At 46.3% G+C, this 14,545-nt stretch overlaps 1 protein-coding gene across 3 annotated transcripts in view; it reads right to left on the reverse strand.

The window, feature by feature from the left end:
• NCAPD3 (non-SMC condensin II complex subunit D3) overlaps positions 1 to 14,545 on the reverse strand; it is a 57,076-nt gene that overhangs the window by 16,770 nt on the left and 25,761 nt on the right. For all 3 annotated transcript variants that reach the window (XM_020907985.2, XM_020907984.2, XM_070472889.1), the window contains exons 17-22: positions 9,018 to 9,209; positions 8,597 to 8,694; positions 8,394 to 8,509; positions 2,419 to 2,526; positions 394 to 508; positions 142 to 252 (exon numbers count right to left, since the gene is read on the reverse strand). In XM_020907985.2, coding sequence (XP_020763644.2) covers positions 142 to 252; positions 394 to 508; positions 2,419 to 2,526; positions 8,394 to 8,509; positions 8,597 to 8,694; positions 9,018 to 9,209 — 740 coding nt within the window. The remainder of the gene's footprint in view (positions 1 to 141; positions 253 to 393; positions 509 to 2,418; positions 2,527 to 8,393; positions 8,510 to 8,596; positions 8,695 to 9,017; positions 9,210 to 14,545) is intronic.

The following is a 14,545-nucleotide window of genomic DNA, read 5'->3' on the forward strand; positions in this document are numbered from 1 at the left end:
TGAAAACTCTGATGGACAGACTGTGAGTGTAAAAGCACCATGGGAACCCCAGTGTACTGACGGTGACCCACAGGAGGGCTCAGATCACTGGCTTACTGAAGACCCATAGCACATGCGAGGCTGCCCGTGCTCCCCACTCACCCAGGGTGATGACGGCGTGCGCTCTGATCACCGAGGGCATGACCACGCCCTGGACCTGGGAGAGCGGCTGGGAGGCCAGGGCTGCACTGCTGCCTGGGGGTGCCTGGGGCCCTGGGGAGGGAGGGGAGGGGGGCTCACTGCACCGCCAGGGCAAGGCCGGCCCTGGGGAGGCGGGGGGTGGGGGGGCTTACTGCACTGCTCAGGGCGAGGTCAGCCCTGGGCAGCGGGCATGGGACATGTCAAGGGCCTTACGAGGCTCTCTGCCGGGAGACGCGGCCAGGATAGACAGGATCAGGAGGGTGGTCCTCTGGTCCACTCGGGCTGGACAGAGCTGGGCAACGTCTCCTAAGGTGAAAACATACTTCACCTACAAAGAGAATTGGTTCTTCAGTAAGAGTACAGCAGAGGAAACCGAACTCCAGATACTCCTGCAAGTCAAAGGGGCACTGGCTAGCAGGTACACTGTGGTAACAGGGTTGACCTCGGTGCTTCTGAATAAATGGGAACATGGAACACCCGACTCACAACCCCGCCACCCACAAGATGCCATCCTTGTTTTTCTGGATGACTTTCTTTTCAAAGTATTTTTATGGTCACAGGGCTTCATGCTTGCGTTTCTCCCACACTTACCAATCACACTAGGTTGAAGGTCTCAATTCTAAATTTCAACATCAGGCATCCTTTCATGTTAATGTAGACAACAAGTATGTTTAACAACTACACAAAAGTATGCTAAAAATCATGAATGTTGCCAAAGTTTACCACACTAGCACCATGCGTCTACGGGACCGAATCCTTTCCTGTTTGCATCATCTCTGATGCATCGCCCTGCGCCCTGGGACGGTGCTCTGCCTCCTCAGAAAGGTTGTGCAGGACAAGAGGACATAGAGCCTGCTACATACTTTAAATGCACTTCCAAATCTCCTCCTGGTTAGCTTACTAGTAAAGAGTCCTACTCATTAAAACCTCAAGGAACCATTACTGTGTCTTTATTGAGGATGTTCAGCTTGATAGTTAAGCAACACTGTTTTAATTATTCAATCATAAAAATACAAGGGTGATATTAACTAAAGAGTAAAATGTTAAATAAAGACTTTTCAGAGTAAGAAAGCTAATAATGATATGTGTGCTTAGAGAGACCTGAACATACTATATCAGTGGACTGAAGGAATATTTGAATTATATTTAAATAAGAGTGAAGTAAACAATATATATATATATATATATATATATATATATATATATATGGGAAACTTCTCCATATATTTTAACTGAAGGGTAGATTTTGGTGACATATTGAACAGAAAAAAAAGTCTTACTAAGGAAAACTCCCTGGTCATATTATGCATTTTTCTTAGACTGGGTAGGGAATCCCAGACCCATCAACAGAGAAAGACCCTCCAGAGAAGCCCAGAGAAGCCACTCTACAAATTGAGGCCTCTTGACACAAAACACCAGGGTTCCTATTGATTAGGATAATTCTAATTACTGAACTGGGAGTGTTATCGATGTCTCAGGACAAAGGGTCTCCTCCAAAATATCCAAACAGAGCCATTATCCCCAGTTTCAAGTGCGAGGGGGAACTGAACTGAACAGGGGGGAACAGGAACTGAACAAACAGATGAGGAAAATGGCCAGTTTCAGCTAAGTGATGGCCTAGCCTAAAAGGCCCTTACTGGATGGTGTCAGATGCCAGAATCAGAATCACCGATGTTTTGCTGACAGCCAGCCACTCGGATGAGAAAGTGGGCCCCGTGTGCAAAGACCCAAAGTCACCTCTCCAAGACACGATCTCTAAAGCAGATGCATGTCACACAGTCCTGCTGCTCCCAGGGCAGAGATTTCTCCAGCTTTCAAACACCTCTTCTTGTTTCACATGCGACCTGGGAACTGTTCTCTAGTCTGATGGTCAAACCACTTAGCAGACACAGTAGACAATTTTAGAAAACATCAAACTCAAGCCCAAAGCAGCAAGAGTACAAACACTTCACTCTCTTCTCACCTGTTACTTCTGAGCTCACAACACACACTGTGTTCTCCCTATTGGATCAGGAATCCCACAGGATCCAACTGGGAGAAGCATTTGCCAACATTTCCCCCAGGGAGTAAGTGAGAAGAAAATGAATAGGTCACCAGTAAAAAAGTCTAGAAAAGAAGAGTAAGCACGAGGCTAGGAACATCCTTCTCCTGTTCACGGTGTTAGAAACACGTACCACAAAGGCATTCAAAACCCTGCCAGCACGGGAGGAGGAGGACGGTGAGATGGCAGCCACTCACCATCAGGTCTTCTCTCATCCGGCCTGGCCCGTCCTCCTTCAGGATGATGTTGGAAAGGTGGCGCACGCAGGTGGCAAGCACGTCCCCAGACGCCTGTGCCAGTAACTCCTGTAGCAAGTCAAGGTCACCTCTGAGGGGCGCCATGCACTCAGCAGACTGCCCATGGCACACAACTCGCTCCGAAGAAACACTGTGGCCTCCAAATGCATAAACTGGAAGCCACAAAAAATCCTAGCCATCATGTTTTTGCATCTTTGCTCTTTCTTTTGGCAACCCAGCAATACAAACTGGTTAAGTGGAATTCACAAAGAACACTTTATGTATGCTCTTTCCAATACACTCTACCTACTATATTTTGTATATATATATGTACATATTTTATATATAAAAGTCTTTTGTATATGTAAAGTCTTTCTGTCTACATTTGATCTATAAAAGGGAAAGACGTCTACTCAGGAAGGTCTAGAGCTCTAAGAGATCTGTAACAGCAGTGCTCCTCTAATAACAAACACACTGCAATTCTTCTGGCATATGTAGATGCTGAATTAACTGCTGTACTAAAGAGTGTATTTTAAATAAACAGACTAAGAAAAAAAGTTGTTATCCTCCTGGAATGTATTCATTAGAGGCACGTTTTCAGAGTCTCTGGTTAGTGAAAGTGACTTCCGGGGGTCCCATCTCCAGCCCACGCACCTCACCGCACACAACAGGCTGCAGAGGGTCTCAGCTGCTCCCTGTGACCTGGATCATCACTAGACACCCAGGCTGAGCTGAGCGGCTCCACACCGTGATGGGCCACCACACTGTCGGACAGTCGTTATCTTTTTATCTTTATATTATTTTTAATTGGACGACAATTACAGTACTGTGCTGGTTTGTGCCATGTATTCACATGAATCAGCCACAGGCACACATACATCCCCTTCCCTCTTAGACCGCCCCGCACCTCCCTTTCCACCCCACCCCTCAAGGTGGTCACAGAGCACCACCTTTGGGCTCTGACAACACAAATACAACAGAAAACAGAGAAATACAAAAGATCATAAGAGACTACTATGAGCAACTACATGCCAATAAAATGGAAAATCTGAAAGAAATGGGCAAACTCTTAGAAAAGCATAACCTTCCAAAATGGAACCAGAAAGAAATAGAAAATATGAACAGACCAATCACAAACATGGAAATCAAAACTGTAATAAATAAAAATCTTCCAATAAATAAAAGACCAGGACCAGATGGCTTCACAGGTGAATTCTACCAAAAGTTTAGAGAAGAGCTAGCACCTATCCTGCTCAAACTCTTCCAGAAAACTGCAGAGAAAGGAAAACTCCCAAACTCACTCTATGACATCAAAACCAGACAAAGATACCACAAAAAAATGAAGTTACAGGCCAGTATCACTAATGAACATAGATGCAAAAATCCTCAACAAAATTCTAGCTAACAGAATCCAACAAAACATTAAAAGGATCATATATCATGATCAAGTGGACTTTATCCCAGGGACTCAAGAATTCTTTAATACATGCGAATCAATCAATGTGATACATGATATTAACAGATTTGAAGATAAAAACCATATCATCATCTCAACAGATTTAGAGAAAGCTGTTGGCAAAATTCACCACACATTTATGATAAAAATTTTCTCCAGAAAACAGGCATGGTGGTGGTTGTTTAGTCGCTCATTTGTGTCTGACTCTTGAGATCCCAAGGACTGTAGCCCACCAGGCTCCTCTGTCCATGGGATTCTCCAGGCCAGAATACTGAAATGGGTTGCTGTTTCCTTCTCGAGGGGATCTTCCCAACCCAGGAATCAAACTTGGGTCTCCTAATTTACCAACTGAGCTACAAGGGAAGCCCGAAAGTAAGCACAGAAGGAACATACATCAACATAATAAAGGCCAGATATGATAAACCCACAGAAAATACTATTCTGAATGATGAAAAACAAAGCATTTCATCTAAAATCAGGAACAAGACAAGGGTGCCCACTCTGCCACTATTATTCAACATACTTTTGGAAGTCCTAGTACAGCAATCAGAAAAAAGAAAAAGAAGAAGAAGAAGAAGAAGAAGAAATAAAAGGAATCCAGATTGGAAAAGAAGTAAATGTTTGCAGATGATATGATTCTTTACATAAAAAAACCCTAAAGCTGCCACCACAAAATTAACTAGCGCTAATCAATGAACACAGTAAAGTCGCAGAATACAAAATTAATATACAAATCCCTTGCACTCCTATACACTAACAATAAAAAATCAGAAGGACACTCACTTCTGTTTCAGGACTTACTCTACCATGGAATTAACTGTTAACAGCTGGGTCTCCCCCACTGTGGGGCAGAGGCCTTAAGAACGGGCAGTCTGACCATCACCCCAGGTAGTGCCCAGCAGCTCAACCACAAGACAGTACTCAAATTTGCCAGACTGCTGGCAAACCACCATCACAACCCAGACGTCTGCGGCTGACTTGCCTAAAATGTGTGCACGCTCCTGCTGCGCTTTACAGATCAACAGCACAACCTGGAGCTTCAGGAATGAACGTGCTCTGTCCCAGTCGTCTGGGTCCCCAGGCCCCCGGCTGCTAGTGAGAGGAAGACTTCAGAGGCTGTGCGACTGGTCAGCCCGCCCACCCATCTGCCTTGGGCTGTCCCCCGACAGGCACTTCCGCCCTGCCTCCAGCTCCGCCCTGAGCACTCCCGCCAACCAGGGCTGTGTCGAGGCGAGTCTGTCCCGTCCAGGCAGACCTCAGAATGCTTTTTCTTGTTTCCCAAAATCTGTCTCCTTGCAACTTCCACCTACTGGTCCAAACAGGTCCTAAGTGACACCAAGTCAATCTGACTGTCGTCTGGGTCTTCGGTCGTGTGTGCACGGAGACAGGCCAACTGCTGCCACGTGCCTCCTCCTGCAGCTGCGCAGGTCAGGCCCCTCAGTCACCCCGGCTAGCCTGCTCTGACCCCTCGCTGCCGCTCACCCGGTCTCACCCACCCTGCTCTGCAGGCTGTCCTGAGACAGAGGACGGGGTACTGGTCTCAGGCTCGACCTGCGCAGACAGCAGTACCGCACCTCTGCTGCAGACCCCGGAGCCACTCACAGCGTCCACGCCTGCGCCAGTGCTGACTGCGGCTCCACAGCGCCGTCAGCGCACGGCCGACAGAGCAGCGACGCCCACAGCCCCAGCCTACGGCTCGGTGGTCGTGTCTCGGGTACCTGTTTTTCTCCATAAAACAGAGCATGTTCATTTATAGAAAGAAAAGACCAGAGCTATGTCTCTGGTCACCTGGATGAAACTCACCCCCAGCTTTTGGGACATTTCGGGCCTCAGCCCCCTGTCCACCATGCTGTGGGGGCAGAGCCAAAACGCTGCCTTCTCCTAACACAGCAGTGAGCTCCACACTCTTCCAGTCTCGTTTCTGCGTGAGAAGAGAACTCAGCCTTCCTCACAGACAAACAAGGACAGAGCTTACTGTTCTGAGCACCGGGATCCGTGGTGGGCAGACAGTGCACCCTCTCGGCCCAGCTCCCCCCAGCGCAGACCCTCCTCCAGCCAGGGCTAGGGACCTGGGGTCCAAGCCACAGGCCTGGCTCCGCACCAACAAGCAATGCGCCTCAGACACGAGCAGGATGGCACCCTCGGCCCTGGCCACAAACTCCCGCCTTCCCCACGGCACTCTTCCCTCATTATCAGCTTTTTGTTTTGTTTTTATCTGTTTTCTGCTATTCACATATGCTCCCTACTTAGGGAACGTTTCTTATTTAAAAGGTTTTCACATACTTTCTTGGATCGGAAATAAGTGGTTAGAAAATCAAAGAAAACAAGTATCCCATTCACCAAGTGCCAAAAAGTTTAGTAAGGAAAATCCCAGACACAGAAAGAACTGGGCTTTTTTAATTAAGTAAATTTCAACCTGCTCAGACCCTAAGCAAAAAAGTTACACTATGCTGTCTTACTATACATGTTAACTTAAGAGGGAAGGACTTTTTAAAAAGAACTTATACAAGAAAAGGAAACATAGGAAGGTGGCAGGTAGCTCAGATGAAGCAATGTTTTTATTCTAGGAAATGTAAATATATTGAGTTGGCCATAAAGTTCATTTGGGTTTTTCCATAAGATGTTACAGAAAAACAAGAGCAAACTTTCTGGCCAACTCAGTATTTCGGCAATTATCTAACTTTTGGCTTCTAAACTCATCATTCACAACCCCCGTCCTGCAGGCCTCATTATGGTCAAACTGCTTGGAAGTGCGACCTGAGCACCCCTGGTGGCTCAGACGCTAAAGCATCTCCCTGAAACCGGGAGACCCGGGTATGGCCCCTGGGTTAGGGTTAGGGAGATCACCTGCAGAGGGAATGGCTACCCACTCCAGTATTCTTGCCTGGAAAATCCCATAGACTGAGGATCCTGGTAGGCTACAGTCCATGGGGTCGCAAAGAGTCGGACCCAACTGAGCGACTTCACTTCACTTCACTTGAATCATAGAAGAAGCAAGAGAGTTCAAGAAAAACATCTACTTATGCTTACTGGAGAAGGAAATGGCAACCTACTCCAGTATTCTTGCCTGGAGAATCCCATGGACAGAGCAGGCTGGTAGGCTACAGTTCACAGGGTTGCAAAGAGTAGGACACGACTGAGCGACTTTACTCACTCATGCTTTATTGATTACTCTAAAGCCTTTGACTGTGTGGATCACAACAAACTGTGGAAAACTCTTAAAGTGATGGGGCTACCAGATGCCTGACCTGTCTCTTGAGAAACCTGTATACAGGTCACTAGGCAACAGTTAGAACCGGACATGGAACAACAGACTGGTTCCAAATTGGTAAAGGAGTATGCCAAGGCTGTATATTGCCACCCGGCTTATTTAATTTACATGCAGAGTACATCATGCGAAATGCTGGGCAGTATGAAGCACAAGCTGGAATCAAGACTGCCAGGAGACATATCAATAACCTCAGATATGCAGATGACAACATCCTTATGGCAGAAAGTAAAGATCTAAAGAGCCTCTTGATGAAGGTGAAAGAGAGTGAAAAAAGTGGCTTAAAACTCAACATTCAAAAAACTAAGATCATGGCATTTGGTCCCATCACTTCATGGCAAACAGACAGGGAAAAAATGGCAACAGTAATTGACTTTACTTTCTTGGGCTCCAAAATCGCTGCAGATGGTGACTGCAGTCATGAATTAAAAGACACTTACTCCTTGGGAAAAAAGCTATGATGAAGCTAGACAGACTATTAAAGAGCAGAGACATTATTTTGCCAACAAAGGTCCATCTAGTCAAAGCTATGGTTTTTCCAGAAGTCATGTTGGGATGTGAGAGTTGGACCATAAAGAAAGCTGAGAGCCAAAGAACTGATGCTTTTGAACTGTGGTGTTGTAGAAGACTCTTGAGAATCCCTTGGACTGCAAGGAGATCAAACCAGTCAATCCTAAAGGAAATCAGCCCTGAAGATTCACTGGAAGGACAGATGCTAAAGTTGAAACTCTAATACTTTGTGCAGCTGATGTGAAGAGCTGACTCATTTGAAAAGACCCTGATGCTGGGAAAGATTGAAGGTGGGAGGAGAAGGGACGACAGAGGATCAACAGTTGGATGGCATCACCCACTAAATGGACATGAGTTTGAGCAAGCTCTGGGAGTTGGTGAAGGTCAGGGAAGCCTGGCGTGCTGCAGTCCATGTGGTCGCAAAGAGTCGGACACGACCGACTGACTTAAGTACCCAGGGTGCATGCTTCCTAGAAGACAGTGGTGCCCAGAACCAAGGAGATGACCTCCTAAGGGTGCTGTGTCTTCAGCAGCCAAAATCTTCTTGAGGAATGTCAACTGCTTGTCAGATGGGTGCTTCCTTAAAGACCTAACTGCCCTTCTAGGCTCGCCGTGGAGAACACACCCCCAGCCTAAAGGCAGAATGAGTGTTCTGTCTCCATATAGACAAACGACAGTCATGCCCATGAGTCTGTAGTGTACCTGCTCCTCCGCTGGTGTCTCTGCAGTTACCCGGCACAGGCTTTGTAAAGTGTCAACAGCTGGAGTGATCAACATTGTCGACCAGCAGAATCCATTCAGCTTTTTCTTGAGAACATCTAAAAAGAGTCAATTCCCTCCAGGTTTTTAACTCTCACAATAAAGTGAGAGGCGAGCCTTTTCACAATTCTCTGGTAGACACTCACCTGCCACCCTGTCCCGGGTGCTCTGAGGAAGATGCTTAGCGATATGTCGAATGACACACAGGATGTGCCCCAAGGTGTCCTCACTGGGGTTCTGCTGGCTGGCGAGAGGGCAGGGGAAGCATCAGGGCAGAAGCCCAGGATGCGCTGCTGTCGACGCAGTGCTTTTCTTCCAGATTCTAGTACTGGAGGGAGGAGGGCAGCCCGGCCCACAAGCCAAGCTGGGGAACGCAATGGCACTTCCCGTACTCGGACAATCAAAGCTTAGCAGTGATTCCATTTTCCCTCTTGGTTTTTACACCAGAATTTAAAGAAAAGATCCATGTACACAAACAGCTATGAGAGGGCCCATTTTCTCAAGATACAAGCCCTGTGTCCAGGACTCCCTTGTGTCTGGAGGTAGCTCCATGATAAGCATGCAAACCTGCTCATCCTCTCCCAGGCCTCGATGACGGTGGAGTAGTCCAGGGCGGGCGACGCACCAGCCACCTTGGCAAGCAGCATCCAGGCGGGCGCAGAGTGCTCCTTTTCCGTGTGGGAGAGCACGTTGTTTACAAAAGTCGGGGAGAATCTATCTTTCCGGGACCAGATATGAAAAGCCTTGTTTAAATAGCAGCTGGAAAAGAGACGGAAAGCAGGACTGTAACTGTGAGTGCACAGGCCTCGGACCGCCCCTCCGCCCAGGGTGCGGGCTTCTGCGGCAGCCCTCCTCCGGTGCAGTGGCCACACGGGGCGCCCGCCCAGGGGCACATCCGACACCAACAGAGGTGCCCTCCAAACGCTACAACACCGAACACGGCGTGCTGACCCACTCCTCCTGTAAGTTTTTACTTTGAAAGCAAAAGTTTCAGAATACACTGGAGACCCTCTAAAACGTGTACCATATGCAGTAGGATGCCAATAAGAGGTACATCTAGAGCTTATGAGGTTTTAGTGACAAAACATGTAGACAATATCCTTTTTCAATGGAAGGACTAGATAGAAATGACATCCCAGAGGTGAAATACGACAGTATTAAAGGAGCTCAACTTTGCTATGACCTGTCAAAACCATTCAAAATTACCCATTTCAAACTTTTCTAAAAGAAACCAAAAAATTCTTCTGATGTATTGAAGTGTCTGTGTGATGTCACTGCTATTTTTAGACCATTTCTTATATGCTTTTTTCCCATAGAAGTGAATGACATCATATGACTAATGAGACAAATGTAACATTTTGTATTTAAGTGGAAAAACAAATACATTCCTTCCCCAAGTAATTTCTTCTACTGCTAGGAACACACACACACACACACACACACACACACACACACACTCAGATTAGCAAAACTTTTTCATTAAACGAAAGAATTCTCAAAGTGTGCAGAAGGTGACTACAAGAAAATAAACACACCCATACTGAGAGAGTCAGTTCCTAGGCAGACTGATAAGAAGTCTAGGGGTCCCCAAGGAGAGAGAAGTATGGAATATTCAAGGAGGAAGAAAGGACAAACTTTTTTTACTTTTTTTTCCTCTACATTCCTTAGGATTATATAACAATAATGTATCCTGCCTGAGGACAGTCTCTGGCTAATTCTGTTATCTTAAAACATAAATTATGGGAGTAGGTCTGGTCTTTACAAGGATGTATCCTGCCTGAGGACAATCTTTGGATTAAACCTTCTAGCCAACTCTGTTATCTTAAAATGTAAATATGGGAGTGGGTCTGGTGAGGTCTTTGCAACCTCCAGACATTCTTTGGATTCATTGGAGAGTATATAACTCCATTGCTAACACTAGCAAAAGGGTTATTCTTTTGCCCCCTTCTGATGCCTATGTCAGAAGCTTTCTCTATCTCCTTTATACTTTAATAAAACTTTATTACACAAAAGCTCTGAGCGATCCAGCCTCGTCTCTGGCCCCGGATTGAATTCGTCTCCTCCGGAGGCCAAGAATCCCGCGTCTAATCGTTCAGCAACAATCTTTCAATACATAGTAAGTATATGCATATAAATGAATGGTTTGCATTAATAAATTAGCTTTTATCTAAAAAATCTATCTAGAGTTTTACTGCAAATGACTAACATCCAAACCTGATTGCTGTCTGAAACCAAGTGAATTGACAAATATTTTAAAATGCACCTACAAGAATCACACAGAATATTACATGGCATTCACTACAGGAAGCCAGCAGAATGGGAAGTGCCCTCTGAACTTAGGAGTTTCGAGCTCAAGGCCAGCTCCTCTGGGAGGTGGCCACACGCCCTCCACCAGCACTGAGCTGGCCCCAAAGGGCCCCTGACTGGACCCAGTCAGAATCGACCCTCTCAGGTCACAAGAATGCGGCTCAGCAAACACCACCTGGGCTTCCTGAGGAGCACGGCTGACCACTAGCCTGAGACCCACCCAACGCACCCCCAGGGCCACCACAGTGACCCCTGCGGAATAGAACTGGCCCCTCTCCCTTACACTGCAGTCCACTGCCTGACCGTGGACTAACTCCTGGGCTTCTCATCATGCCAATGCTGACTCTGAGAAGGTCTGTTCCACGTCCTCTGCTCCAATCTACAGCCTAGCCTGGGGACTCCCTCCACCACCAGAAGTGCTGAAAGCAGGCATTTAAAGCGATGCTCCATGCGTAGCACTCCCCTGCCCTGGCTGGCCTCAACTCTGCTTCCCAGGCCAGAAACCCCCCAGCAGCCCTGTCGTTTAGGATCCAAGAGGGTCAGGCCTCTCGGTCTCTGCGCTGCCATTTCCTGCCTGGAGACGCTCACCATCAAGCTGGTCTAGCTCATCTCAACTCTTTTCACCTCCAGAGATGACTGCAGTCACACTACCATCAATAGGAAGCCACTCTAAGCCAGAGAAAGAAAAGGAGATAAAAACCATAAAAGGGAAAGAAAGAAAAAAAAAATCAAACTTCTAGAAATCTGGGAAAACATTTACATAACCTAGAGGACATCTACAGAAAAGATCTATAGGAAAAACTGATATAACATCTATAGGAAAAGATTTCTTAAAAAAATCCATTAACTATAAATGTGGGGCTGCTGGGGCTGGCAGGCGGCCCCGACCTGGGTTTCGGTTTCCTGTGAAATTGTGGGATTCCCCGCCCCCATCAGGTAACCTGGAGCCAGCCAATCAATATGCGCCCAGTAAGAAACAAAGGGAGAGCTAAAAAGCCCGCGGACGCCTAAGTTTGAACAAAAGCCCGCAAAAGTTTGTACCAATAAAACTGCTTTGCAAACATGTAACCAATCCGCTTAAGCCAGCTACTAACTGCTTATGCATACCTTATAAATTTGGGTAACCGCCTCTGCTCAGGGCTCCCTGACCCCGTACCACTGTGTTGGACGCGCGGCAGGAGCCCTGACTGGAGTCAGTAATAAACTTCCCTTTTTTTGCGAGTTGCATTGTCTTGGAAGCCTTCTCTCTTCCCGCTCGGGATTCGGACATCGGGCAAAACAATAAAGAAAACCACTAACAAACTGAACTCATCAGACAATACCATTAAGAGACTAAAGAGGCAAACGTTGGGCTTGGGGAGAGGAATCTATAATGTATACAACAGTGTTTCTGCACGTTTAAATGCTTTTGGGTGAACAAGCAAAAGAGAGACAGACAGCCTGATTAAAAAAGTAGGGAGCAGGGCAGGCTATCTGGGCAGGTAATACACAGTGTGACTACCTAGATGCTAATCCACCTATGAGGGGGCTCAGCTGCATCAGTCGCCATGGCAGTGCAAATTAAGACCACCAAGAAACAGAAGTGCTGGCCACCGAGACGACTGAAAAGAAAGACCGACAGCAGAAAGACGGGGGCAACTGCAGCTCTCAGACGTGCTTCAAGGACTCAGCCTGGCACCACCACTCTGGAGCACTGTCTGCAGTCACTTAAGGAAGGGTAAGCGCACGCCCAACAGCACTGCTCCTAGGGACATGCGCAACAGAAACGTGCACCAAAGACACGCCCAGAAATACTCACAGCATTCTACCTCACAATGAAAACTGGAAAGGATCCATCATCAGCCAACAGTTGACAGGGTACATCAACTGTGGCTTCTTCGTGAACGTGAGGTACACACATGCAACAATGAAAGTGAATGGAATACAGCTGCACGCAGCCACCTGAGTGGGCCTGGTACTTCTTTGAGTGGAAGGAGTCAGACCCACAAAGAACAGAGACCATGTAATTCCATTCATGTGAAGAGGAGGTGCAGACAGACCACACCTGGTGCTAGAGTCAGCAGGCACCGCCTCTGAGGAGAGGAGAACCACTGGAAGGGAGAGGGAGGGTGCTCCTAGGCCGAGCAAGGCTGTCTCTGGACTCAGGGATCACACCCAAATAGGCCATGTCTTCTGCACTGCAGGGGATTCTTTACCCACTGAACAAAAAGAACAGAAGTGAAAGGCAAGGGAGTGAAAGGTTGTTGCTGAACCATGAAACACGCCAGGATTCTTGGCCTCCGGAGGAGAAGAATTCGATCTGGGGCCAGAAACAAGGCTTGATCGCTCAGAGCTTTTGTGTAATAGAGTTTTATTAAAGTATAAAGGAGACAGAGAAAGCTTCTGACATAGACATCAGAAGGGGGCAGAAAAAATACCCGCCTGCTAGTTTTTAGCCAGATGTTATATAGTTACTAGCAGTCTGTATGAAAGAAAAAATGTCTTAAAACTCAGAGAATGGCACCAGGCCCTTCATCCACAAGATGTATTTTGGGATAATCTTGGCACCAGACAAGTCATCCTGGGCCATAAAACAATTGACTTGAATCTTGTATAGAGGCAGATTACCATACAAATAGTTTCGTTTACATAGATTAGGGGAACAATGTCTGAGTATAACATACTGGTTTGTCAAGTCTGTTCTGAGTCATTACTCAGAACCAACTTGAAGACAGAGTTTGGGGTAAATGCATAGTACATTAACATAGCTTAAGACAGACATTTCCATAAGAAAAATGCATTGGTTAGCTCAAAATTTGAGACAAGTTAAGTTCAGGTGGAACCAGGTGTCATTATGGCAATACAGTATTTTAAGAGAAACCTCTTTAAATTTGTACAGACAAGGAAGGGAAAAAAAAAAAAAAAAAATATATATATATATATATGTATCTCACTAGCTCCTCCCTGCCGCTTAAGAGAGAGAGAAAAAAATGACACTTGCAGCCTATTTCCTCGATTTGGAGACCCCTGGCCTTCCTGCCCCTGTTACCCTCTCAGGAGAAAGGGAAAGATACACCCAATTGAATGCAGAGTTCCAGAGAATATCAAGGAGAGCTAAGAAAGTCTTCTTAATTGAACAACACAGAGAAAGAGAGGGAAAAAAAAGAATGGGAGAGACCTCTTCAAAAAACTGGAGATGTGAAGGAAATATTTTTTGCAAAGATGGGCACGATAAAGGGCAGAAATGATAAGCACCTAATGGAAGCAGAAGAGATTAAAAAAAGGTGGCAAGAATACACAGAAGAACTGTACAAAAAAGGTCTTAATGATCCGGACAACCATGAAGGTGTGGTCACTTACCTAGAGCCAGATAACCTGGAGTACGAAGTCAACTGGGCCTTAGGAAGCATCACTACGAACAAACCTAGTGAAGGTGATGAAATTCCAGCTATTTCAAATCCTAAAAGATGATGCTCTGAAAGTGCTACACTATGCCAGTCAGCTTGGAGAACTCAGCAGTGGCCACAGGACTGGAAAAGGTCAGTATTCATTCCAATCCCAGAGAAGGGCAACACCAAAGAATGTTCAAGCTACCACACAATTGTGCTCACTTCACATGCTAGCAAGGTAACGCTCAAAATGCTTCAAGCTAGGCTTCAGCAGTACGTGAACCAAGAACTTACAGATGTACGAGTTGAGTTTAGAAAAGGCAGAAGAATCAGAGATCAGATTGTCAGCATTTTTTGGATCACAGAGAAAAAAGCTAGGAATTCAGGAAAAACATCTACTTCTGTTTCACTGACATTGCA

This window comes from Odocoileus virginianus, chromosome 10 (genome assembly GCF_023699985.2).
Source record: "Odocoileus virginianus isolate 20LAN1187 ecotype Illinois chromosome 10, Ovbor_1.2, whole genome shotgun sequence".
NCBI lineage: Eukaryota > Metazoa > Chordata > Mammalia > Artiodactyla > Cervidae > Odocoileus > Odocoileus virginianus.